The 27,893-nt window shown below is 44.3% G+C and overlaps 1 protein-coding gene across 1 annotated transcript in view; it reads right to left on the reverse strand.

The window, feature by feature from the left end:
• GABRR3 (gamma-aminobutyric acid type A receptor subunit rho3) overlaps positions 1-25,565 on the reverse strand; it is a 78,022-nt gene extending 52,457 nt beyond the window's left edge. Inside the window, exons 1-4 of the mRNA XM_040421777.1 lie at positions 25,117-25,565; positions 13,116-13,216; positions 7,065-7,132; positions 65-288 (exon numbers count right to left, since the gene is read on the reverse strand). Coding sequence (XP_040277711.1) covers positions 65-288; positions 7,065-7,132; positions 13,116-13,216; positions 25,117-25,283 — 560 coding nt within the window. The 5' untranslated portion in view covers positions 25,284-25,565. The remainder of the gene's footprint in view (positions 1-64; positions 289-7,064; positions 7,133-13,115; positions 13,217-25,116) is intronic.
• Positions 25,566-27,893: the final 2,328 nt, after the last annotated feature.

Below are 27,893 nucleotides of genomic sequence, written 5' to 3' on the forward strand. Positions count from 1 at the left end.
TTGAGGTGCCTTACATAAGAAAAATTAAAAAACAAAGACACCTTGATACTGTAGTTGTACTCGCCTTAGACTAAATAAGACATTTCCATCCGGATACACGCGGAGCATGATATTTTCCATGGTGGTATCATGTATAAACGACCGCTTGGAGTGAACAAAGAATACATCTGGCACCCAAATTTTCTTTATTAGTCTTCCATCAAATGTCATGCTCCTGTTGTTAGTACTCTGGAACGAGAGCCTCTCATCTTTCCAATAATGTCTGAGGTATAAGGTCATTGTAAAATCCTTCACAGGATGACAGAAAAAAAGATATATAAGATGAAATATATGACAAGATATCACTTTACATGAAATATATTTTGTTAACCCCCCCCCCCCCCCCAAATTGCACAGCCCTTTAATACACCATGCAAATCTGATCTGTTATGTAATTATACAGTACATTCAAAATCAATATATGTTATAACAAAGTTCATTTCAACTATATATAAGGGTCCATTCACACGTCCGTATGTGTTTTGCGGATCCGCAAAACATGGATACCGGCAATGTGCGTTGCGCATTTTGCGGACTGAACATCGCCGGCACTCTCATAGAAAATGCCTTTTCTTGTCCGCAATTGCGGACAAGAATAGGACATGTTCTATTTTTTTGCGGAACGAAAGTGCGAATCCGCAAATGCGGACAGCACATTCCGGCCCCATTGAAAATGAATGGTTCCGCACCTGTTCCGCAAAATTGCGGAACGGATGCAGACCCATTTTGCGGACGTGTGAATGGACCCTAAAGAGGATCCAACTCCTCTCCCGACATGTTTTAGCAAACAATTGTATTCTGCATAAGGCCTCATGCACACGACCGTTGTTGTGTTCCATGTCCGTTGTTCCGTTTTTCGTAATTTTCTGCGGACACATTGACTTTCAATGGGTCCGTTGAAAACTCTGCTAATGCACTGTTTGTCATCCGCATCCGTGATCCGTGGTTCCAGTCCGTCAAAAAAATATAACCTGTCCTATTTTTTTCACGGAAAACGGTTCGCAGACCCATTCAAGTCAATGGGATCATGAAAAAACGTGGAGGCACACAAGATTGTCATCCGCGTCCGCTTTTTTCCTATCATTTGCATGACAAACTTGACTTAAACTTTTTTTTACTTTCCTTCATGTTTGGTGATCCTCCAAAAATAAAGGAAGACACACGGAAACAAAAATGGAAATGGATCACGGAACAACGGAACCCCGTTTTGCGGAATGGAACACAACAACGGTCGTGTGCATGAGGCCTAAAATGGCAATTTTGGATGATATTTTCTTAGCCCTCTGTGTTGTGTATTTCCTCTATTATCCTTGCTAGAAGTTTATGAATAAAGACACAACTGGGTGTTACCAGTTGTGGATGTGTCCATGCACAGTTTTACATTATCCAATGCAGTGACACCCCCCCAACTGGTAACACCCGGCTGGATCTTTATTTATAGAGTTCTAGCAGGAATAATAAAGGAATGGCATAACATAGAGTCACAAAAAGATGCTACAGAATTGTTATTGCATGGGTTACTTACTTAAAGGGATTCTGTCACCAGGTTTCACACCTGTCAGCTAAACATATGCTGATGTTCAGGTCCTCATCACGATTCCTAATGTGGGCTTATAAATGTCATCTGTGGCCTTATTGTGCTAAAAAACTGCTTTTACTAACCTTTCAGTCAAAGAAATAAGGTGCCCAAGGGGATGTGAAGTGATGCAAGGTGCCGGCCGCAGCCGCTACTGTTCGTGCCCAGCGCCGCCTTCCCAGACTTCTGCGCCGCCTCCTAATCCTCTGTGCCGCCTCTCGCTCTCCCTTCCCCTCCTCCTGCTGTAAGATCTCGCGCGTGCGCACAGGGCTCTGAGAGGCTGGCGCCAGAGTGCAGGTCATACAGGGGGTTGAGCGAAGTGCCGGCGCATGCGCACTTCGCTGTAAGAAGCCAAATGGAGAAGTCTGCACGGGCGCATCAGGCAGAGCACGCGTGAGATCTTACAGCAGGAGGGGGGGAGGGAGGGAGAGCGAGAGGAGGGGGGGAGGGAGGGAGAGCGAGAGGCGGCACAGAGGATTAGGAGGCGGCGCAGAAGTCCGGAAAGGCGGCGCTGGGCACGAACGGCGGCGGGTGCGGCCGACACCTTGCATCACTTCACATCCCCTTGGGCACCTTATTTCTTTGACTGACAGGTTAGTAAAAGCTGTTTTATTAGCAAAATTAGGCCACAGATCACATTTATAAGCCCACATTAGGAATCGTGAAGACGCCCTGAACATCAGCATATGTTTAGCTGACAGGGGTGAAACCTGGTGACAGAATCCCTTTAAACAGACTTCAGTTCTAGGTCTTGAAACAAAGAATTGTCCTGGAGTGATGAATTGGGATTTGGGTGCAAAATAATGCATCTTAGGCAGGATTCTTTGCTACAAAGCCATGACCCCACTTGGTAGATGAGGCGCAGTGATTATTCTTTTTTTGCTTTTTCCTAATATAGCTAAAATTAGATGCATCAAATTACGCCAGAATTGAGGCACAGCCATAATAGTACATGTGGGAAAGTGTATCAATTTTAAGATATTTTATTTGTTTCTGGTAATTTAAGGCATAACAGGTTAAAAAGTTTTTTTTACGGTTTCTTGATATTGCTGAATTGAGTGGGCAAATGGGTTCTAAACAAACGAATCTGAAGTTTTGCCGATTTGTTTTGGACAAATCTCGCAAAAACAGCACCATTCCCATTTTACTGTGAAAATTGTATGAGAAAACAGAAGAACAGATGAAGATGAAGGATCACAGGATACTGGGAGGTGGGATTGGCTAACAGCCTGATCAGCCAATCAAGGGGCTGGATTTTGGCGGGTCCTTCTGCTCAGAACGAGAAACACCGTTCTGTGTGCAGCTTGTGATCTGAAAGCATGCGTTTTGGCTGTATCTGCTAAAAAGCAATTGCAGACACAAGCTAGCAATCTAGGTGTGATAGGGAGAGTATAGGGAGAGTATAGTGATATAATTAGGTAGATTTGGAGTTTTATGAAGGAAAGCATAGAGAGCGAGTTCTGGGTTTCATAGTTTCAGCTGCTGGCAAGGTGTGCATTACAACATTTTGCAACAACCACATTTTTTTCTGTAAATGGACAGCCGGCCAGCCTTTTTGTGTAAAACCTCAGTTCATAGCCTTATTGCCAGCACCTCCAGCATCAACAGAATATATTTTGCTGCAAACACTAAGAAATCGCCCCCACCTTTTTTTTTAAATAAAAACCAGTTTCTTCAATTTATCTACTGTTTGTGCTTGGGCTTTTCAGCGCATTTTAGTAACACATTTTATTACTTCAAGATACCGAGCAGTTACAGCAAATGTATTTTATTGCAATAACTGCATTAGTATACTAGTTTTAGTTAAGGCGTTTCACTACTTCAAGATACCTTGCAGTTACAGCAAACACACTGCAATAACTGCATTAGCATACCCATGTTAGTGTATTATTTCAAGATATTGTGCTTCAGTTGTAGCCACGGTGGTGGTGGTGGTGGTAGGGGCAGTGGAAGTCCTGGTGACAGTGGAACTTACAAAGCAGGGAATAGGGAGGGGGGTCAATGAGTTAATGATGATAAAATCTGACACTGAGAAAGCTGGGTTATAACTCGCGATCTACACTGAGTTATTACCCAGCTTTTCCAGTTTCAGATATCATCACTGACTTACTACATAATTATTACATAATATTTGCTATATTGCTATATATTCATTTTTTAGAATATTACGAATATTCTAAAAAATTTATATATAGCAATATAGCGAATATTATGCAATAATTATGTAGTAAGTCAGTGATAACATCTGAAACTGGAAAAGCTGGGTAATAACTCAGTGTAGATCGCGAGTTATTACCCAGCTTTCCCAGTGTCAGATATCATCCTAGTGTAGATCGCTAATTTTCCATGCAAAAGGCTACACTAATAAGCTTGTCATATAACTCAGTCTAATATTCTTGTCAGAAGACTATAAAACCAATAGAGGCGCTATTGAGTTATGAACAGCGCCCTCTATTGGTTTCATAGTCTTCTGACAAGAATATTTGTCTTGTCATAAGACTTTGGGGTGATGTTCATAACTCAATAGCGCCATCTATTGGTTTTCAGGCAGATTCTGCTCATTTGCATGTCTTTCCCATATGCCCATGTTTATGCAAATTAGTTTTTACATAACAAAACTGTATAGAAAGGTTATTAAATATTATGTTAGGACAATCGGAAAACTTTCTGTCGCCCTAATGATATTGATCTAGGTGTGCAGGTCCACCCAAGCCATCCAACAGATGCAAAATAACTTTGAGGTTTACTGGTTCTCAGTCAGATGAGAGCTGGTTTGGAATATCTCATAGTGCACAAGGCTGCCATTGTAAGGTATGCTGACTAAGCCTGTCATCTGTCTCATGGATAGATTGATGATTTGCACATACCTGGCTTTTGGCATATAGTCCTTGTGTGGTTGTCTATTTTATGTTGTACATAATCCTTTTTTTATGAACCAGACACCCTCTTCTCTTCCCAGCAGGGGGTGCCTGGTTGTCTCCCCTTGACTTCCAATATACTTGTGTGCTCGGCTGAGCACATGAATATAGCAATGTGTTCAGGCTGAACACCCGAATACTTTGGTGCTCACTCATCACTATGACCGAGGCTGCAATAAAGAGCAGAGGCAACGTACAGCCAAAACCTCCAAAAGAACTGGCAGGGTTCCAGAGCAGGTCATGATGCAGATATTGTGGGCACAGGCTCACAACATGTCAGACCTAGTCCAATCTCATCTGCTGCTGAGGACTCCCCTGCATAATGGAAATGGGACGGATCCGTTTTGCAGCCTATAGACTTCTATTATGACGAAATGAATAATGGAATGCCTCTAAAGGCATTCCGTTATGTATTCTGTCATAGAATTGCATTATGGTCTGTGGTAACGGAATCTATAAGGCAATTCTGCTTTTACCACCAAATGAAGCGTAAACGAATTTCAAAATATGAAATTCACTCATCTCTAATTAGGGTATATTTTTTATGAGTTGACTCACAAATAACTTATTTGGATAGAGGGTGGCCCTCAGAGTCATTTTCCCTGGTAGAACCAAGGAACACAAATGCATTGCAAGAACGGATCCATCTCTCCGCTTGTCATGCGGACAAACGGATCCATCTTGTAATTCTTTTCAAATTTTTACCAGTCTGCGCATGCGCAGGCCAGAAGGACGGATCCGGCATTCTGGTATTTTGAATGCCGGATCCGGCACTAATACATTCCTATGGGGAAAAATGCCGGATCCGTCCTTCCGGGTATTCAGGCAAGTCTTCAGGTTTTTTTCGCGGAGATAAAACCGTAGCATGCTACGATTTTCTGTTTTGCCTGATCAGTCAAAACGACTAAACTGAAGACATCCTGATGCATCCTGAACGGATTACTCTCCATTCAGAATGCATGGGGATATGCCTGATCAGTTCTTTTCCGGTATAGAGCCCCTGTGACGGAACTCTATGCCGGAAAATAAAAACGCTAGTGTGAAAGTACCCTTAGATCGATATTATAATTGTGAAAAAATGTTTGATCAAAAAACAGCTTTAGAATATAGTAGTTAGAAGCTCAGTAGCCACAATAGATGAGTTATTCCAGAATTACGTTAAATAGACCATCAAAAAGTCCAAGGGGAAAAACAGAATACAAGAATTCAATGCATAATTTTCTTTAAAGGGAACATGTCACCTCCAAAAACCATCCCAAGCCGCCAGCAGTACCTAACAGTAGCCAGCAGCGTGTTTCCGATGATAATTTTCTTCCCGAAGGCCGATGCGGCTAAAGCTCAGAAAACGTTCTTTTATCCCCTGCCCGGCGCGCTTCTCTAGTCAAGAGGACAGCGGCCTCCTTGCTTCAAGTCAAGATAACCACGCCCCTTTCCTGCCCCTTCGCTGTGACTGACAGCCGGCAGTGCAGCTGGCTTTGCCGAACTCTGCACTGCCGGCTGTCAGTCACAGCGAAGGGGCAGGAAAGGGGCGTGGTTATCTTGACTTGAAGCAAGGAGGCCGCTGTCCTCTTGACTAGAGAAGCGTGCCGGGCAGGGGATAAAAGAACGTTTTCTGAGCTTTAGCCGCATCGGCCTTCGGGAAGAAAATTATCATCGGAAACACGCTGCTGGCTACTGTCAGGTACTGCTGGCGGCTTGGGATGGTTTTTGGAGGCGACAGGTTCCCTTTAAAATGGTCTGACATGCTATTTGCTTTATTTTTAGGTAAGCCCTTAAAGAGGTTGTGCAGCAATATATATTGATGACCTATCCTCAGAATAGGTCATCAATATCTGATCGACGGGTGTCCAACACAAGGCACCCCTGCCGATCTGCTGTTTGAAGAGGAGGCGGCGATCCATGTGAGTGCTGCTTCCTGTTGACTACATTATGTGTTGTCTCCTGTAGCGGTGGTGTAGTGTAATTACAAGTATTCCCTGCATTCAAGTGACTGGAGCGAGTACTCGTCATTACACTGCACCGCCGAATCTTCAGAGACGATGGCCTGAAGAGGAAATAGCACTCACATGGAGCACCGCCTCCTCTTCAAACAGCTGATCGGCGGGGGTGCTGGGTGTCGGAACCACCGCCGATCAGATATTGATTAACCATCTTGACGATGGGTCATCAATATACAGTATATTGCTGCACAACCCTCTGAAAAGAGATATTAAACATCGGTTTAGGGTCCATTCACACGTCCGTAATTTGGGTACGCATTTGTTCCGCAATTTGCGGACCCATTGACTTTCAATAGGGCTGGAAAGGATGTGAATCCGCATTTTTTCAGGATCCGTTTTTTCGGGATCCGCAATTCCGTTCCTGAAAAAAATAGAACATGTCCAATTGCGGACCAGAAAAGGAATTTTCTATTATAGTGTCTGTGATGTGCGGTCCGCAAATTGCAGATCGTACATAGCAGGTGTCTGTGTCCGGATCCGCAAAACACTTACGGACGTGTGAATGGACCCTTATTGTCATTTGCCACTTACCATATCGACCTCTGAGATGCTGTCTATACTTTCTATCTGTACATCAATACCGACAGGAATTGCTGAACCTTAGGATATAAAAAGTAAAATGACATATTATTCCTGGATGAAATCCTGTTAGGGTACTGTGTATTCACATGTACTGTTACAACACTGCGTCAGTGTCACACTGTGTGAACGCGCTTTCAGTTAAAAAAAAAAGTTCTTTATAATCGGTACAAGAATAAAGGGAAATCTATCCTGGAGGCCTGTTAGGGACAGTTCACACATTCCAGATTTGCTGTGGATTTAAATGTGCGGATTCTCCACTGGAAACCCGCAGCAAATGACAGTGCGATACGTGTGAGTTCAGACAATCTCATCCACAAATAACACACACTGACCACAGTAGTAGGGCTCACGCACACGACCCTAGCTTGTTTTGCGGTCCACAAATTGCGGATCCGCAAAACACTTATACCGGCCGTGTGCGTTCTGAATTTTATGGAACGGAACGCCCTGGTCTCTATAGAACAGTCCTATCCTTGTCCATGATATGGGCAAGAATAGGAAATGTTCTATTTTTTTTTTGCGGGGCAGCGGAACGGACATATGGACTTGGACAACATACGGTGTGCTGTCAGCATCTTTTGATGCCCCATTGAAGTGCATGGGTCCACATCTGATCGGCGCAAAATGCTGATCAGATAAAGACCGAAAATACGGTCGTGTGAATGGGGCCTTATGGAGAGAATACTATATACTTTACTATATTACTATACTATAACAAGGGGCTTACATAACAATCATGGGGTCCCATAGTAAAACTCAGATTTGGGCGCCCCCCCCCCCTCAAAGGGTTAAAATGGCAGAACTGGAGCTAGTTCACACCTGTCAGTTTGAGCAATGTATCAGCTAAAAGGTGATCACTGTGCTACACATCTACATAGCAGAGCAGGAAAGAGTTAAAAAAAACTGGTGTAAAGTAGAACTGGCTTGGTTGCCCTTGGCAACCAATCAGATTCCTCCTTTCATTTTAGAGAGCTCCTTTGGAAAATGAAAGGTGGAATCTGATTAGTTGCTATAGGCAGCTAAGCCAGTTCTACGTAGGAAGCATATGGAGGCTGCTGTGTAGTCAGTAAGCAGTGTGTGTGTACACTGCGTGCAGAATTATTAGGCAAATGAGTATTTTGACCACATCATCCTCTTTATGCATGTTGTCTTACTCCAAGCTGTATAGGCTCGAAAGCCTACTACCAATTAAGCATATTAGGTGATGTGCATCTCTGTAATGAGAAGGGGTGTGGTCTAATGACATCAACACCCTATATCAGGTGTGCATAATTATTAGGCAACTTCCTTTCCTTTGGCAAAATGGGTCAAAAGAAGGACTTGACAGGCTCAGAAAAGTCAAAAATAGTGAGATATCTTGCAGAGGGATGCAGCACTCTTAAAATTGCAAAGCTTCTGAAGCGTGATCATCGAACAATCAAGCGTTTCATTCAAAATAGTCAACAGGGTCGCAAGAAGCGTGTGGAAAAACCAAGGCGCAAAATAACTGCCCATGAACTGAGAAAAGTCAAGCGTGCAGCTGCCAAGATGCCACTTGCCACCAGTTTGGCCATATTTCAGAGCTGCAACATCACTGGAGTGCCCAAAAGCACAAGGTGTGCAATACTCAGAGACATGGCCAAGGTAAGAAAGGCTGAAAGACGACCACCACTGAACAAGACACACAAGCTGAAACGTCAAGACTGGGCCAAGAAATATCTCAAGACTGATTTTTCTAAGGTTTTATGGACTGATGAAATGAGAGTGAGTCTTGATGGGCCAGATGGATGGGCCCGTGGCTGGATTGGTAAAGGGCAGAGAGCTCCAGTCCGACTCAGACGCCAGCAAGGTGGAGGTGGAGTACTGGTTTGGGCTGGTATCATCAAAGATGAGCTTGTGGGGCCTTTTCGGGTTGAGGATGGAGTCAAGCTCAACTCCCAGTCCTACTGCCAGTTTCTGGAAGACACCTTCTTCAAGCAGTGGTACAGGAAGAAGTCTGCATCCTTCAAGAAAAACATGATTTTCATGCAGGACAATGCTCCATCACAAGCGTCCAAGTACTCCACAGCGTGGCTGGCAAGAAAGGGTATAAAAGAAGAAAATCTAATGACATGGCCTCCTTGTTCACCTGATCTGAACCCCATTGAGAACCTGTGGTCCATCATCAAATGTGAGATTTACAAGGAGGGAAAACAGTACACCTCTCTGAACAGTGTCTGGGAGGCTGTGGTTGCTGCTGCACGCAATGTTGATGGTGAACAGATCAAAACACTGACAGAATCCATGGATGGCAGGCTTTTGAGTGTCCTTGCAAAGAAAGGTGGATATATTGGTCACTGATTTGTTTTTGTTTTGTTTTTGAATGTCAGAAATGTATATTTGTGAATGTTGAGATGTTATATTGGTTTCACTGGTAAAAATAAATAATTGAAATGGGTATATATTTGTTTTTTGTTAAGTTGCCTAATAATTATGCACAGTAATAGTCACCTGCACACACAGATATCCCCCTAAAATAGCTAAAACTAAAAACAAACTAAAAACTACTTCCAAAAATATTCAGCTTTGATATTAATGAGTTTTTTGGGTTCATTGAGAACATGGTTGTTGTTCAATAATAAAATTAATCCTCAAAAATACAACTTGCCTAATAATTCTGCACTCCCTGTATATATATATACACTCACCTAAAGAATTATTAGGAACACCATACTAATACGGTGTTGGCCCCTCTTTTGCATTCAGAACTGCCTTAATTCTACGTGGCATTGATTCCACAAGGTGCTGATAGCATTCTTTAGAAATGTTGGCCCATATTGATAGGATAGCATCTTGCAGTTGATGGAGATTTGAGGGATGCACATCCAGGGCACGAAGCTCTCGTTCCACCACATCCCAAAGATGCTCTATTGGGTTGAGATCTGGTGACTGTGGAGGCCATTTTAGTACAGTGAACTCATTGTCATGTTCAAGAAACCAATTTGAAATGATTCGAGCTTTGTGACATGGTGCATTATCCTGCTGGAAGTAGCCATCAGAGGATGGATACATGTTCTCATTCTGTTTACGCCAAATTCGGACTCTACCATTTGAATCTCTCAACAGAAATCGAGACTCATCAGACCAGGCAACATTTTTCCAGTCTTCAACAGTCCAATTTTGGTGAGCTCGTGCAAATTGTAGCCTCTTTTTCCTATTTGTAGTGGAGATGAGTGGTACCCGGTGGGGTCTTCTGCTGTTGTAGCCCATCCGCCTCAAGGTTGTGCGTGTTGTGGCTTCACAAATGCTTTGCTGCATACCTCGGTTGTAATGAGTGGTTATTTCAGTCAACGTTGCTCTTCTATCAGCTTGAATCAGTCGGCCCATTCTCCTCTGACCTCTAGCATCCACAAGGCATTTTTGCCCACAGAACTGCCGCATACTGGATGTTTTTCCCTTTTCACACCATTCTTTGTAAACCCTAGAAATGGTTGTGCGTGAAAATCCCAGTAACTGAGCAGATTGTGAAATACTCAGAACGGCCCGTCTGGCACCAACAACCATGCCACGCTCAAAATTGCTTAAATCACCTTTCTTTCCCATTCTGACATTCAGTTTGGAGTTCAGGAGATTGTCTTGACCAGGAGCACACCCCTAAATGCATTGAAGGAACTGCCATGTGATTGGTTGACTAGATAATTGCATTAATGAGAAATAGAACAGGTGTTCCTAATAATTCTTTAGGTGAGTGTATACACACACAGTATATAAACACACCAGCACTCCTACTAACCCTGTCCCTGCTACACATATATGACACACCTAGCCTCAGCCAGCAGTCACCTAGGATTATTGCAGTGAGATCACTATCTGCTGGGTCCCACCTCTGCAGGTCACTGGTCAGGAGGAGGTCAGGGCAGTCAAGCTCTGCTGAAGTGGCTGGACGCATCAGGCAGTGAAGACTGGAGGACAGGACAGGTCATGGCCCTGAAAATTCAGCTGGTCAATAAGCAGAGCAAGAAACACAGCATCTCCCTGCTTATTGACCAGCTCGGGATCTTGGGCAGATGCAAGCAGCTGCAGGGGCCAGGAGGAAGGGAAGGGAGCTGTGCATTTAGGTCGGAAAGGGTGTGGGGCCATTCCGCCTGGCTGGGCCTTTCACACTCATTGGCCCTATAGCAACTGCCTAGCCTGCCTATATGGGCGGTACACCAGTGACTATAACAATATACTATACCTGATTCTAAAGCGCTGAGGAAAATGTTGATGCTGTATAAATTAGGGATAGACCGATTATCGGTTTTTCCGATATTATCGGCCGATATTCAGTATTTTGACCGTTATCGGTATCGGCATCTATTTTGCCGATATACTGATAACATATTGGGAACACAGATCGCGCTGCTCTCAGCGCTCTCAGTATTCCCTCCGCAGCACAGGGGAGAACGAAGCAGTGTCTCCTCCCCCTGTGCTGCCGCTGCCACCAATGAGAGGAGGGAGGACAAGAGGAGGGGAGGGGCTGTGGCCACTGCGCCACCAATGAAGATAAGTCTTTCATTAATTAATATACAGGAGGCGGGAGCTGGCTGCAGAATCACATAGCCGGCTCCCGACCTCTATGAGCGGTAGCTGCGATCTGCGGTAGTTAACCCCTCAGGTGCCGCGGATCACAGCTACCGCTCATAGAGGTCGGGAGCCGGCTATGTGATTCTGCAGCCAGCTCCCACCTCCTGTATATGAATGAATGAGAGACTTATCTTCATTGGTGGTGCAGTGCGCCCCCCCCCCAAGCCCCCCAGTATTAATCATTGGTGGCGCAGTGCGCCCCCCCAAGCCCCCAAGTATTAATCATTGGTGGCGCAGTGCGCCCCCCATCCCAGTATTAAAAACTTTGGTGGCACAGTGTGCCCCCCCCACCGCCAGTATTAATCATTGGTGGCAGTGGCCACAGGATCCCCTCTCCCCTGCTCCTCCGATCGGAGCCCCAGCAGTGTAAGCCTGGCGCTCCGATCAGTTACCATGGCAGCCAGGACGCTATTGAAGCTCTGGCTGCCATGATAAGCTCCATGCTGCTGTGTGCACAAAGCACAGAGCAGCAGGGACAGTGTAAGCTCCTATTCACCCTGATAGAGATCTATCAGGGTGAATAGGACAAGGGTTCTAGTCCCTAAGGGGGCTAAAAGTTAGTAAAAAAAAAAAAACACACACACCAAAATATTAAGTATAAATGAAAGAAAGATTAAAAAAAAAAAAAAATACACGTTAACAATAAACATATTCATTTTCAGCAGATTTGTGTAGGAATTTTTTTTTTTCAAAAATTAAAATTACCAGAATATCGGTATAAATTATCGGCTATCGGCCTGAAAGTTCACAAATTATCGGTATCGGCCCTAAAAAATCAATATCGGTCGATCCCTAGTATAAATAAGGGGGGTCTTTTACTAAGCTGAAATACACCTAAATTAGGCATATTTCGGGCGCAGATGGGGGTACAACAGTTAGCTGCGCCACTATCTGCCTCATTCACGCTAGGTCTAAAATTGTGGGTGCGTCGGCCCATCTCATTCAATATTTTCTACGCCTGTTTTAGAAAGCAGTCTTACATTTAGAACGGACGCTGGATGCGCCGAAGTTATAGAGAGGCCGGCGCCTCTTCTTAACTTCGGAGGAACCACTGCCAGCTATAGGGGTTTTAGACGCCGGTCTTAATAAATGTGCCCCAAAGTTTTTTATTATTATTATTCTAATTGTCTAATTAAATCCTAATTCCAACCAATGTGAGGGGAGAATAAAGAGGTTGCCCATAGCAACTAATTAAATTCCCCTCTCATTTTTCTGGTGAGCTTTGGAAAATGAAAGCAGCGACCTAATCGGTTACTATGGGGAACTGTTCCTCCAGCTCTTGTTTTTCCAGTGCAGGTTTGTTTGCTGCTCCGTTGTTCACAAGGCCTACATTGTTGCAGTGTGATATCACCGCCTGACGGCCATTTTACTCTCCTTTATTCATTCATCATTCTGCCTACACCATGCATGTCTTACCTCCAAATCCAGGTCTCATGGCAAAGTCATGGTCGTCTATACGTAAAAGTTGTTCTGATTTGACCTGACGGACTTTAGTACTGTCAATTCTCTTCATTTTACTGCAGAATAAGGTCACAGAGTAATTAGTGATTACTATTATTTCATTTATGTGTTTGATGGGGTCGTCCATTTAAATACAAAAAAAAATTAGGGAGTTAACAGTGGGAGGTTCAGGATCCTTATCTCTTAGCCAGAGTGATTATGAGGAGTGTCATACTATGTCCTGCATTACACAGACAACCCATTGATTTGAACAGATACGGTGTAGGGTTGGCCATTTTCTGGCTACTGCTGACCAAGGTGTATGTCCGATGACAATATGGCACTTACTAATATAGCCTTGGCTGATTTTCTGTGCCATTTGCTATGTTTCCTCTTCTCTGCTGTCCACCTAGAGTTCCTGTCCATAAGATGGCTGCTGACGGTGGGTCATGTGACCAGACGCATGACTCAGCCTCCTCCATTGTAACGCAATGTTCCTACACTAAAATCCCAACCGTGTAAGAAGTGAATGGAGGAGGCGGAGTGATGTGTCTGGTCACATGACCCTCGATCAGTGGCCATCTTATGGACAGGACCTCCATCTGGACAGCACAAAAAGACTTGGCCAAAAAGGGGGCATACCTTATAAAGTATAGAAAATGGCGCAGAATATGAACAAAGGTCATTGATCAACAGTGACCAGAAAGTGGGCCTCCGAGCCTCTGTACTTTACCAAGTGGACGTATTTACACCTAGAAACATTGAATACTTCTGTAATAAGGCACCCAGTGAAACATGGCACAATTTATTTCCCCATGGAAAGTCCATAGGGACTCTGTTCAGGCTTTGCTGTGTGCACAAGGCCTAATACTGATAAAATGAGGGGAATCATAACCAGTGACCTCCCTATCCAACGGTTTGCATAGACACATAGCTGTGGTTCACCTGATTAAAACACAGTTTTTTTCTTCATCGAAGGCTCCATTCCTTAGTTATACTTTTCATATGCAAATTAGGCCTTTGGTGCACCATTGCTCTTCTTGCACCCAAGCTCCGCTCCTTTTTGTGGACAGCTCTTTCTCACTGTTTTGCCACTGCCTGGCCCTGTCAATCAAAGCAGCTAAAGACCTTGGGAGCAGCAAAGGCAATGGTGACGCCCTCATTGCACCAAAGGCCTAATTTGCATATGAAGAAAAAGTATCATAACTTGTGAATCGAGCCTCTGATCAACAAGAAAAACATTGTTTTATTCAGGTGAACCACAGCTATGTGTCTATGCAAACAGTGTGATAGGGAGGTCCCTGGTGACGAGATTCCCTCTTTTTTAAGTGGAAATCTGTAAGGACACTGGTACGACGCCTGTTGTTCTCAGTAAAATATAATAAGTTCTCTGACGATATCGACGTATTTTGTATTGCTGAAAACAGCCTCTTGTATATTGAGTAAATGGCCCCGGAGAGTAATCTCTCTCATGTACTTCTGGTTAATGCTACAAAATCTTCTTTGGAAGAGAACACGGACAAATAGCTTTGTAGAGGAGGGGGCATCTGCGCTCTGAGACCAGGGGAAATTGTAGCTTAATAACATATTCTTCTTTTCTCAAAGTCTCCTAGTCTTCCCAGCACCATCTGTCTAGGAGGTATCTTCTCTATGTGCCTATCGACCACTTGGTTTCAAGCAGGAGAAAATGTAAGACACATAAAGGGTTAACCTTTCCAAAAATTGAAAACTTAATGGAGCTTCATAAGTTTTAAGATCAGTTTATGGATGTGGGGTCCCAAATAGTCCAGAAAATGTGCCGGTATCTCCTGTGGTCATCTCTGAAGGCCAAAGTTTGATTTTAATATGGAGATTGCCTCAGATGACTTTATTTTTTATGAGTACTAATTGCAAAATGACTGCCAAAAATTTGAACTAAGAAGAAAAATTCTAAAACTGGCCACAGACTTTGGAAGTCATTTACTAAGACCGGGGTTTCACACACTGGAGGAAGACTTGACCAATTTACTAAGAGCTGCACGCCACTTAATAAATCTGGCCATAGACCCAACAGGGAACCTTCCCATTGGGCCAATGCCCAGGGGGCCGCCTAAGCCCTCGTCAGGGTCACCAGGCACGTAAGTAACGAACTGACGCTTCCCCCCGACTCCTGAATATACAGTAACTGTATTGCCATCCTAAGGTAGCTGGAGTAGGAGGACAGACCGTGGCAGCTGGGGCTGGCCACCACAGAGGGGCAGTATTTTGTGATGGACTGTGGTATTTGGCTCTGCTGGAGTGGTATAATGTGCCACAATATGGTATTGCTGGTCCCGCTTACTTGTGTTGGCCCAGCCTTTTGTCAATTTGGACACAACTACAAAACATGGACACTTAGTTTTTCTCCAGGGCCAATTGAAGTTTCCAGTCCGCCCATGCGTCTTCTGCTGTCCGTGCGCCAGAATTAAAATCTTCACCAGCCAGGAGCTGGAGTAAATTTCGAATGTAATGTGCCTCAATTTTCTGGTGCACATGTTTTTAAATGAGAAAGGGCAAGGCCTGCCTACTGCCAACCACATCCCACCCACAAAAGTGTCACTATAGACCTCCACTGTCATTAATAATCCCACCAATTTTACAATTAGTTTTGACCTATGGGGAAAAAAGCCTGTAGGTCAACACACTTATCAATCATGATTCTCTTTACTACAACTGTAGTGATTAGTTAACCATAGCCAGAGAAAAATACACGAGGGGCAATACAGATATTTACAAATGATTTTCCATGGGAAATATATTTGCATTTTGGAATATGTATTTTTGGGTATGTCCCCTTTCCTATACATCCTTACATCTATAGCTTTGGGATATCCCTAATGCATACCTCCCAACTTTTGAAAATTGCAGCACCTGGATCTAAATACTTTTGAAACTGCATGTAATTAAAAAATGTGTATAGCCACTGAGTTATTCAATAAAATGTATCTGTATAGCGCCACCTGCTGTTTGTTTTTTCTTATCCCGCCTCACTAGGCTACTTTCACACTGGCGTTTTGGTTTCCGTTTGTGAGATCCGTTTCAGGGCTCTCACAAGCGGCCCAAAACGGATCAGTTCAGCCCCAATGCATTCTGAATGGATAAGGATCCGTTCAAAATGCATCATTTTGGCTGCGTTTGGTCTCCGTTTCGCTTTTGAGGCGGACACCAAAACGCTGCTTGCAGCGTTTTGGTGTCCGCCTGACAATGGGGAGCCAAACGGATCCGTCCTGACTTACAATGTAAGTCAATGGGGACGGATCCGTTTTCACTGACAATATGGTGCAATTGAAAACGGATCCGTTTTTTTTTTTAAAGAATAATGCAAACGGATCTGTTCTGAACAGATACAAGCGTTTGCATTATCGTTGCGGATCAGTCTGTGCAGATACAAGACGGATCCGCACCGAACGCATGTGTGAAAGTAGCCTTAGAAGGACGCACATGCTCAGTTTCATCCCTTAAAGGGAACCTGTCACCTAGAAAATGCATATTAAATTGCCAGCAGTACCTTATTGCAGCCTGTAGCTGATTGTAAAGGTGTCTGTGTCCTTTCTGTACAATGAAGCAAAGGTCTAAAAAAGACTTTTATTCAACTGGCCACACTATGTAGACAATAGTTTTGAAGTCAAGGGGGCAGCGGCTTTCTCGCCTAGAGTCAAGCGCACCCCGCCCCCTTTATCTCCCCAAAGCGTTTGATTGATAGGATGCCCGATTCCTTCACTGCCAGTTGCTTGAATGTAGTCTCGCGCATGCTCAGGCTCTTGTGTGCGGAGTGGAACAGGCACAGCGCAGGCGCCGGTATTGCAGGGACACGGCGCACGCGCAAGACTACATTCATGCGTCCAGTAGTGATGGAAATCCTATCAAACAAACGCTAAGGGGAGGAAAAGAGGGCGGGGCGCGCTTGACTTTGAGACTATCGTTTACATAGCGGGGCCAGTTGAATAAAAGTCTTTTTTCTGACTTTTGGCGCATTGTACAGAAAAGACACAGACACCTTTACAATCAGCTACAGGCTGCAATAAGGTACTGCTGGCGGTTTAATATGTATGTTCTAGGTGACAGGTTCCCTTTAACTGCCTCCTGAGCTGTGACAGGTAGAGCCAGGGGCGGATTAAGTGCATGATAGGCCCGGGGCTGTCTAACCAACTTGGCCCCCCCCCCCCCCCCCATTTTAGTTTAGTTTTTTTTTTGTATGAAGAGGCTGCGGTGCTTCATGAGCGCCACAGTCTCTTCTTAGGCCATCTGACATCTTCAGACAAAAAAAAAAATACCCCAAATTGGGTCCTAAACTGAAAAATTTGGTCGCCAAATTTTAAATACATATCATTATAATAAAAAAAGACATGGAGGAGAATACAGCACCACATACCTCTTACATCCAGGGACATCTCCTGTCATGTAGACCTTCTCTTTCCTCTTCTCCTCCATTTGACCCAGACCACCATGGCAAATTCTTTCAGCCGCATCTCGTCTCTACAGTTTGTAACACAGACACGTTAGATTTCTCAATTCCTCCTCATCCTGGTGTCCCCACAGTGTCATCCTGCTGCCACCCCCAATACCTGTGCCCGTTGTGCTCCCCAATGCCCCAGGTACTATACTGCTTAAAAAATAGTGACCCTAATAGACATAATTGGAGTCATTTATCAAACTGGTGTAAAGTAGAACTGGATTTCCAAAAGAGCTGTCAAAAATGAAATGTGGAATCTGATTGGATGCTATGGGCAACTAAGCCAGTTCTGCTTTACACCAGTCTGATAAATTACCCCAAATGTTCCTATAGTGTCCACAGCAGTTATAATGTCCCCTAGAGTAATACCACCCTCTATTGTGCTCCAGGCAATAATCCCTGTATAGTGTCCCCAAAAATAATAGAATTGCCCCTACAGTGCCTCCCCAATAGCAACACCCCCATATAGTAATTTCCACCACACTGCCCCCACATAGTAATCCCCCCATAGTAATTTGCCCCCACACAGTAATTTCCCCCAAACTGCCTCCATATAGTACTTTGCCCCCACACAGTAATTCCCCCTACATAGTAATTTGCCCCACACTGCCCCTACATAGTAATTTGCCCCCACATAGCAATTACCCCACACTGCCCCCACATAGCAATTACCCCACACTGCCCCCACATAGCAATTACCCCACACAATAGTTTCCCCCACATAGTAATTTGCCCCCACACTGTCCCCACACAATAGTTTCCCCCACATAGTAGTCCCTCCCATAATAATTTGGACCCACACAGCCCCATATAGTAATTTGCCCCCACATAGTAATTTGCCCCCACATAGTAATTTGCCCCCACACTGCCCCCATATAGTAATTTGCCCCCACACTGCCCTCATATAGTAATTTGCCCCCACACTGCCCCCACATAGTAATTTGCCCCCACACAGCCCCATATAGTAATTTGTCCCCACATAGTAATTTGCCCCCACACTGCCCCATATAGTAATTTGCCCCCACACTGCCCTCATATAGTAATTTGCCCCCACACTGCCCCCACATAGTAATTTGCCCCCACACTGCCCCAAATAGTAATTTGCCCCCACATAGTAGTCCGGCTCCCATAATAATTTGCCCCCACATAGTAGTCCCTTCCATAATAATTTGCCCCCACATGCTAGTCCCTTCCATAATAATTTGCCCCCACATGCTAGTCCCTTCCATAATAATTTAGCCCCACATGCTAGTCCCTCCCATAATAGTTTAGCCCCACACAGCTCCCACATTCCCCCTCCCATGTACTCGAGGTCCCTTGAATATGTCCTCCTCTGTGTGTCGTCCCCCACATGTCCCCAAAGTAGGCACATAAAATAAAAAAATAAAAATTGGGAAAAAAAATGAAAATCTAAATACTCACCGTCCAGGGCCAGGCACTTGATCGCAGACGAAGGCGGGATGAGGCAGGCGTGCACACGTCAATGTGCTGTGTCCCGGCACAGGCGCATGATGACATCATCACGCACGCCTGCGCCGGGATTTCACTACCGCATAGGCCTCAGGCCTACTAGGCCTGAAGCCTATGGCGGTGATAGGTGACGGGACAGGGAGCTATGCGCTCCTGTGGCCCGCCACAGTATGTGGGCGTTCGGGTCGGTGCTGGGCCCGGGGCTGCCGACCCGAACGTCCCTATTGTAATCCGCCACTGGGTAGAGCGCTCCAGAGAAATGGACACGCCCCCTGAGCTGTGATAGGTAGAACATGGACACGCCCCCTGAGCTGCAGCAGATAAGACACGACTTGGTCATTCACAGTAAGAAACTTTTTTGTAATCATGCTATGCTCAAATAGATCAAATAAATGAGGATCCCAAATAGGGTCTATTAAAGGGGTTATCCCACTTCGCCTTTTTATACTTACCTGCTGCCACTGCGCCGTTCACTTCCTGGATTCTGGCTGGGGGCGGGCTTCATCTTGAGTGAAGTCTTCTCCCGGCCGGGCCGTGCGCTGAACTGAACGCGCACGCTGCCGCGCATGCGCCATGTGACTTATTTCTGGCCAGTATAGTACAGAGCCGACGTGCGCGTTCGCAGCTCTGTACTATTCTGGCCGGAAAGAAGTCACCGTCGCGCGTGCGCGTTCAGGACAGCGAGCGGCCCGGCCGGGAGAAAAGGAGTCTTCTGAGCAAGCGCGACCATCGGGATTCTGGAGAAGAGTGGTGGCCGTAACCAGGGGAGACCGAGTCACAACAATAAGGTAAGTGGGGATGAATTTTATCCTAAACGGTGGGAATTTGTTAATCAAGTATATTTACAAAAATTATCACTGTCAAATCATTAACTGATTTAACAGTGATCATTATGATGGGATAACCCCTTTAATGTAGAATTCCTTAAAGGCGTTGTCCCGGTTAATTAAAGAAAACATTTTTTTTTTCATATATATATATATATATATATACACACACACACACACACACACACACACTCATTGTCCTGGACCACCTTTGTTGTAGCAGCTCTGCTCTTATCCTCCTCATCACAGCAACCATGGCGTAAAATTTTCAGCTGCAGCTCTGACATACCACGGGCAGAATGGGAACTTAAAGTGTCCCTGGAAGAAAAAACTAACAGTGGTCCCATGTTGTAGGTGGGTCCAAATTGACAGAAGGAGGGTCAATAGAAGTAGGCAGGGCCTGCAATACTGTACTGCAGCACAAAATACCGCCCAGCAGAAGCAAATACCGCAGTGCAGCACAAAATACTGCCGCCCTCGACACAATATTCAACTGTATCATTATCCTGAGGACGGCGATACAGTTGAGTTCAGGAGGGCACCTGCAGCCGCTGGCCACCTATATAAGCACCTGATGCTCCTAGAAATAATTAATGCTCAGAGCATCAGATCGTCATACCGATCGGCAACAATAAGGAGGGCTCAGGGGGTCCCCTGGGAAATTTCCCTGAAGGGTCTCTGGCCAGTCCGCCCCTGCCGTATATCATATATGACTGCGATAGCCAATCAATGGCCTTACCACTATACAGCACAGGACTGCTGAGGTCACGGATTGGCAGCAGCAGTCAGATTAGGTGTACGGGCAGGTCACAGTTACAGTCAGGAAAAATCTGAGGGTTCTAGGATGGTGAGCATAAGTTTTTTTTTTTATTATAATTCTAATAACATCCCCACCTATAAATATAATAAAAGCACAACCCCTTTAATGCAACCCCGTTTGCCAAACCTAATGTAGTAATCGCAGATGCATTAAGAGAACCTACTAAATAACGTTCACTTGTGAATGTCAGATCCATCATCCCTCAAAATGGATTTCATATTTTATGTTACGTTTCACCGTGGGATGTGTCTCCTGCTGAGTAAAGCACTTTTTATACACCGCCAATACGAGAGGAGGGAGGGAAGGGACAAGTGGTCTAAGCACATGTCTGGCAACGAAATGTAATTTTCACGCCCATCTAGGCATTAGTCTGGTAAATCTGTAACTAGCAACGGTGATCTAGATGTGCCACTTGAGGCAGGAATGACTGAGTAGAATAATATTGATATATAGTAAGAGAGATACCACCGCACACTCAGGGTTATCATGCAAATAAAAAATTCTTTTATTGTGACATATCCTCCAATAAATGCATAAGTAATTGCGGAAGAATGCCTATTTTGTGACTCCGAGTCTTGACGTTCTGGTCACTTCGGACCTTGGTCACATAAGTCACAAGAGTAGGGTACGGAATTTCAGGAGAACCCCCGTGGTACAGAGTGAACGCGCTACGGGGGGGAGGCTGCACCACAGGGGTCATCCTGAAAAAGTGTATTTTTTTTTATTTAATACATTTTTTAAAATGTTTTTAACCACTTAATAGTCCCACAAGGGGACTATAACAGGTGATCTTTTGATCGCTTCTAAAATACAATGCATTATCCCTATCAGTATCCCTGGAGAACACTCAAGGCAGGCTTGGGGCCTATACCAGGTAGGCAGTCCTGCTGGTCCAGGCTATTAGAGCAGGAGTGCAGCTGAGCCCCTTCTCTCTGCTGCACAGGGGACCCTAAAGCCTTAACCTAAGGCCCCTTAGTGACCGCCATAAAAAGGCGTAGGGGTGGTCACTAGTGTTGAGCGAATCGAGCTTTGGATCATAGATCCGAAGTTGATTCGTTCTAACACTTCGTTTTAATGCTGTACGGAGACCTCCGCAGTCGGGTTTGGTACCGGCTGGTACCTCGGTATCAAACCCGACTTCGGTTTGCTTCTCTGAAATGTTTTTAAAGGTGTAGAACTGAATACGGAATTCATTCACCGAAGTCTCTTGCAACTTCGCGTGAAATAAATTTTGCCTCCACGGAGGTCTCCGTATAGGATTAAAACGAATAGTTTTATGATCCAAAGTTCGATTCGCTCAACACTAGTGGACACTAAGGGGGTAATACTGATGATCTATGCTGAGAATAGGTCAACAGTTTCTGATTGGTGGGGATCCGACACCCGGGACCCCGTTGATCAGTTGTTTGAGAAGGCATCGGTGCTCCTCTGACCGCCGCAGTCTTCTCCTGAGATAGGTCATCAGTATCAAGCTCAAGCTTTAGGAATTCCTGTCTTTTGAGGGCAGCTTGAGCAGGTTGGGCCATAGACACAATGGACAGGATTCGACTCCACTGACTTCTATGGGAGCATTTTCTAGGAATGCTCTATGACTTGTGCAGAGGTCAGGAGGGAGCAGATAAGCTGTCATTTCAGTTATTGTGAATAATGGATGTTGTGTTATCATATACCGAGGTGTTACTTGTCATTGTAATTTGCCTGTGGTGAAAATGAGAATGGCTACTGTTGTAGAGAACAGGAAATCATGACTTATTTTTATGCCTAGTGGCCAGTGTGAAAATTGCAGGATTGTATACGTTTTTGTTTTAAATATAGTGACATGGAAAAAGAAAAAACTCACCAAAATAAAAAAAAAATTATCTTTGACATAAAATGTGATTTAAAAAGGACCTTTCATGGGATTATGTGTTACAAACTGGTATGCTTACCAGATAGGGCAGCCCCTACAGATGCTAGCACTTTTTTTTCTTTCTAAAACACCCCTCTGTTCCGGCGTTGTGTCCCCCGCTGTTTTTAGCGCCGCATATGTTACTTTGGAGTATCGGTACAGGGAGGAGGAGACGGCCGGGTTTCTCAGGGGGCGTCTCCTTCTCCCTGGCTGTAGCGCAGTCCAATCGCGCCGGAAAGCGTCACAGCCAGGGAGAAAAAACAGCTCACCTTCTCCCTCTGCTGCAATTGGACGCCTATTGAGAAACCCGGCCGTATCCTCCTCCCTGTACCGATACTCTAAAGATACTCTGCCCAAAGAGGGGCATAAAAAGGGTCACTATTACTGAGTGGGGGCAATAAAGGGGACACTATTACCGAGTAGTAGCAGTAAAGTAGTAGCATATTACTGAGAGAGCCATAAAGGGATCACTTTTATTGAGAGGGGTATAAAGGGGGCACTAGTACTGAGAGGGACATAAAAGGGCACATAGGAGCACTAATAATGTGTGGAGACTTAATAGGTCACTATTACTGTTCACAGGGAATATAAGGTAGAACCCATAGCTTGCACAGAAAGGGGTCAACAAGGGTGGAATTATTACCATCTGGGGCACTATTATACGGAGTTTGTGTAGAGGGCATAGAATTAGTGGGTAGTGTCCTGGAATAGCAAGGCACCTAAGATATCTATGTGTCACATTCTGCAGAGACAAGTCATGGTTGGGAGAAGTCATCATGGCGACCTTGGCCGTAAGGAGAAGAAAAAGGAAAGTGAACAACTCTAATTATGGAACATCACTTGTAAGTAGCAGGATTTAACTGTATTGTCTGCAGAATGCTGCATAGCACTACCACCACAGTCACAGTATACTGGTACTATTGGTTTTTGTACAGTTTGTTTTATTCAGTAATAGTATGGGGGTTTTCAGTCATTAAGTGGTGGGAGTATGTGGTCATTGTCTGGTGGTATCATTGGGCCCTTACCTGGTGGTCCAGGTACAGTGGAATTTGGTCAGTAACATATCTTCCATAAGAGCAGAAGAATCAAGCAAGATGACATTGACCATGCCCTACACTGTTTTGCTTCAACATCTGCCATCAGGCAAGAGTTAGGACACCCCAGTTCACACTAGATGGTCATCGGCCCTGCTAAAAATTAGTGAGTACTGCCAACAGTCATCTAATGTGTATAACTAGCTTTAAAGGGGTTGTCTCACTTCAGCAAATGGCATTTATCATTTAGACAAAGTTAATACAAGGCACTTACTAAGGTATTGTCCATATTGCCTCCTTTGCTGGCTTGATTCATATTTCCATGACATTATACACTGCTCGTTTCCAGGGGTTATGACCACCCTGCAATCCAGCAGTGGAGGTCGTGCCTGCACACTATAAGAAAAAGCACAGGCCTCTCTGATGGCCGGTACCGTGGGAGTGAGCATAGTCACGCATGCGCACCAGCCTCAGTGCTGGACACCTGGTGTCTGCGCTGCAGGGTCGTCATAACCCCTGGATACGAGCAGCGTATAATGTGATGGAAAAATGAATCCAGCCAGCAAAGGAAGCGATATGGACAATCACACTACATTAGTAAGTGCCTTGTATCAACTGCGTGATAAATGCCATTTGCTGCAGTGAGACAACCCCTTTAATTATTTTATTTGGTACTACTAACTATAGTATTACATAGGTGAAATCTTTGACAATATCTACAACACTTGCACTTTTATTTCCACTTGTGACACAATGCAAAGGGGCCCACAAAGGGCCTATATAAACCTGGAGCTAGCCCACTATGTCCACACTGCAGTTTTTAAACATGGATTTCAGCACAATTTCAGCACCAAAGTCAGTGTCAAAAAAAGTACATCATAAGTGTCCCATGGATATCTGTGTTGTATTTATATAGTGGGGATTTTTCAACGCACAGATTTGAAATCTGTATCACAGGAAAAAGAGAACGAATATGTCAATTCATGCTACAGTTTCACCACAGGAACCTCAGCAGATGGCCACAGGAGTTTAAGCCCCATTGAATGTGGATCCACTCCACGTATAGCACAACATCTGTGTCAGAAATCCAAGGGTCAGTTTCGGATTTCTGCCATGGATTCCGCAGCAAAAAGCTGTCGTGTGAACATTCTCGTAGCTCTAATAAGCTTCTAGATCCCCTGAAGCTCTTATGTTGTAAACTGTAAATGCAGTTTATTCAGGTCTGTAAAAACCAAAAGCAAAAACTAGAAACATAAAAGATGGATAGTAGAAAAAGACCACCTGATCCGTCTAGTCTGCCCTTCCTCTTTATTTTTCCCACCACATCTACTGGAAGTTTGCACCAAGCATCTTCTGCTCTATTTTCATCACTGCACAATTACCTTTCGGTTTTTATATTCATTTATCAATACACAATGCTCTTGTAGAACATGTAGCAAGAAGTAGAAGACAAATTGATCTTCTTACCTTGTATTTTTCCGGCTATCTGTCATGGGCACTGGGTGAATCTCATCTTTTTCATGATGGTGGTGCTGATGATGGTGCTGGTCTATCTGTCTTTGCGAATGGAACCCGTTGAGGACAGCCCCTGGCCACAGACTTGACAGTAGAAGCATTTTAATAATGAGGACCATTTCTTCCAGAGCACAGGAGGGTTCTAGTCCTCAGAGAATCTTCATTTCTTTATCCTTGTAACAGGCATCCCTGGAAGACTGTAGCAAGCACATACCCAATGGCTGATTATCCCTTTTTTTAAGCCCAAAGCAAATCCCAACTATCCAAGCTTTTTCCTCTAACACATTGGCAGGGATACATTCTCTGTCTTCTGTATTAGGAATTCTTCATTGAAATGAAGAAACCAAATGAAAAAAAAAAAATCTGGTTGTCAGGTCACTGGAACATCATCCGGCCCAGTTCTTCTCCCTCTGTGGAACTACATAAGCTCAACACAGGGCTTACCACCCACACAGAGCATTCTCAAACATACTCCAGCATGAAAAAGAGTCATGTCGACAGTTAATCTCCTTAATCCTACACACACCATTAAAAAAACAAACTTCAATACACTACAAAATCTGGTCTTATTTTGTAGAGGTCATGGGTTTTAATCTCAGCTATGCATCTTGAGACTAATTTTTTAAGGGGTTATTTCACTGTAAAAACATGACAAATAGAGAATTACCGTATATTGATGTAATGTTTGGACCTTAATGAACCCCTTATAATTGCAACATACAAGGCACGGATTATATTGTAGGTGCATGGTGTCATATTCAACAACTTAACATTAATAAATATTATAAAGACAGACATACAACCGATATGGATTGAAATGGCCACGGTCTTTATTAAAGTGTGTGTGTGTGTGTGTGTGTGTGTGGGGGGGGGGGGGGTTAACCATAAATATGACCAAAAATCCATCAATAACTAACTCCATTAAATTCCCACATACAGGTTCTTCTAAAAAAATTAGCATATTGTGATAAAGTTCATTATTTTCTGTAATGTACTGATAAACATTAGACTTTCATATATTTTAGATTCATTACACACAACTGAAGTAGTTCAAGCCTTTTCTTGTTTTAATATTAATGATTTTGGCATACAGCTCATGAAAACCCAAAATTCCTATCTCAAAAAATTTGCATATCATGAAAAGGTTCTCTAAACGATCTATTAACCTAATCATCTGAATCAACTAATTAACTCTAAACACCTGCAAAAGATTCCTGAGGCTTTTAAAAACTCCCAGCCTGGTTCATTACTCAAAACCGCAATCATGGGTAAGACTGCCGACCTGACTGCTGTCCAGAAGGCCATCATTGACACCCTCAAGCAAGAGGGTAAGACACAGAAAGAAATTCTGTTCCCAGAGTGCTGTATCAAGGCACCTCAGTGGGAAGTCTGTGGGAAGGAAAAAGTGTGGCAGAAAACGCTGCACAACGAGAAGAGGTGACCGGACCCTGAGGAAGATTGTGGAGAAGGACCAATTCCAAACCTTGGGGGACCTGCGGAAGCAGTGGACTGAGTCTGGAGTAGAAACATCCAGAGCCACCGTGTACAGGCGTGTGCAGGAAATGGGCTACAGGTGCCGCATTCCCCAGGTCAAGCCACTTTTGAACCAGAAACAGCGGCAGAAGCGCCTGACCTGGGCTACAGAGAAGCAGCACTGGACTGTTGCTCAGTGGTCCAAAGTACTTTTTTCGGATGAAAGCAAATTTTGCATGTCATTCGGAAATCAAGGTGCCAGAGTCTGGAGGAAGACTGGGGAGAGGGAAATGCCAAAATGCCTGAAGTCCAGTGTCAAGTACCCACAGTCAGTGATGGTCTGGGGTGCCATGTCAGCTGCTGGTGTTGGTCCACTGTGTTTTATCAAGGGCAGGGTCAATGCAGCTAGCTATCAGGAGATTTTGGAGCACTTCATGCTTCCATCTGCTGAAAAGCTTTATGGAGATGAAGATTTCATTTTTCAGCACGACCTGGCACCTGCTCACAGTGCCAAAACCACTGGTAAATGGTTTACTGACCATGGTATTACTGTGCTCAATTGGCCTGCCAACTCTCCTGACCTGAACCCCATAGAGAATCTGTGGGATATTGGGAAGAGAAAGTTGAGAGAAGCAAGACCCAACACTCTGGATGAGCTTAAGGCCGCTATCGAAGCATCCTGGGCCTCCATAACACCTCAGCAGGGCCACAGGCTGATTGCCTCCATGCCACGCCACATTGAAGCAGTCATTTCTGCAAAAGGATTCCCGACCAAGTATTGAGTGCATAACTGAACTTAATTATTTGAAGGTTGACTTTTTTTGTATTAAAAACACTTTTCTTTTATTGGTCGGATGAAATATGCAAATTTTTTGAGATAGGAATTTTGGGTTTTCATGAGCTGTATGCCAAAATCATCAATATTAAAACAAGAAAAGGCTTGAACTACTTCAGTTGTGTGTAATGAATCTAAAATATATGAAAGTCTAATGTTTATCAGTACATTACAGAAAATAATGAACTTTATCACAATATGCTAATTTTTTGAGAAGAACCTGTATGTTAATAAAAGTCAATTTCTGAACTGATCCTTGGTCGACCCAGAAACTGATCCTTGGTCGACCCAGAAGGCTGGACAACTAAACCCCCCCCCCCCATTCAAGAAGACCGCGACTAAAATACTGGGAGGGCGGGGGACGATCTTCCTGCTTGGATCTTCAGACGATGACAGTGCTCCTCATGGTGAGTGTCCTCCA

The sequence above is a fragment of the Bufo bufo genome, chromosome 3 (genome assembly GCF_905171765.1).
Source record: "Bufo bufo chromosome 3, aBufBuf1.1, whole genome shotgun sequence".
In the NCBI taxonomy this organism is placed as follows: Eukaryota; Metazoa; Chordata; class Amphibia; order Anura; family Bufonidae; genus Bufo; species Bufo bufo.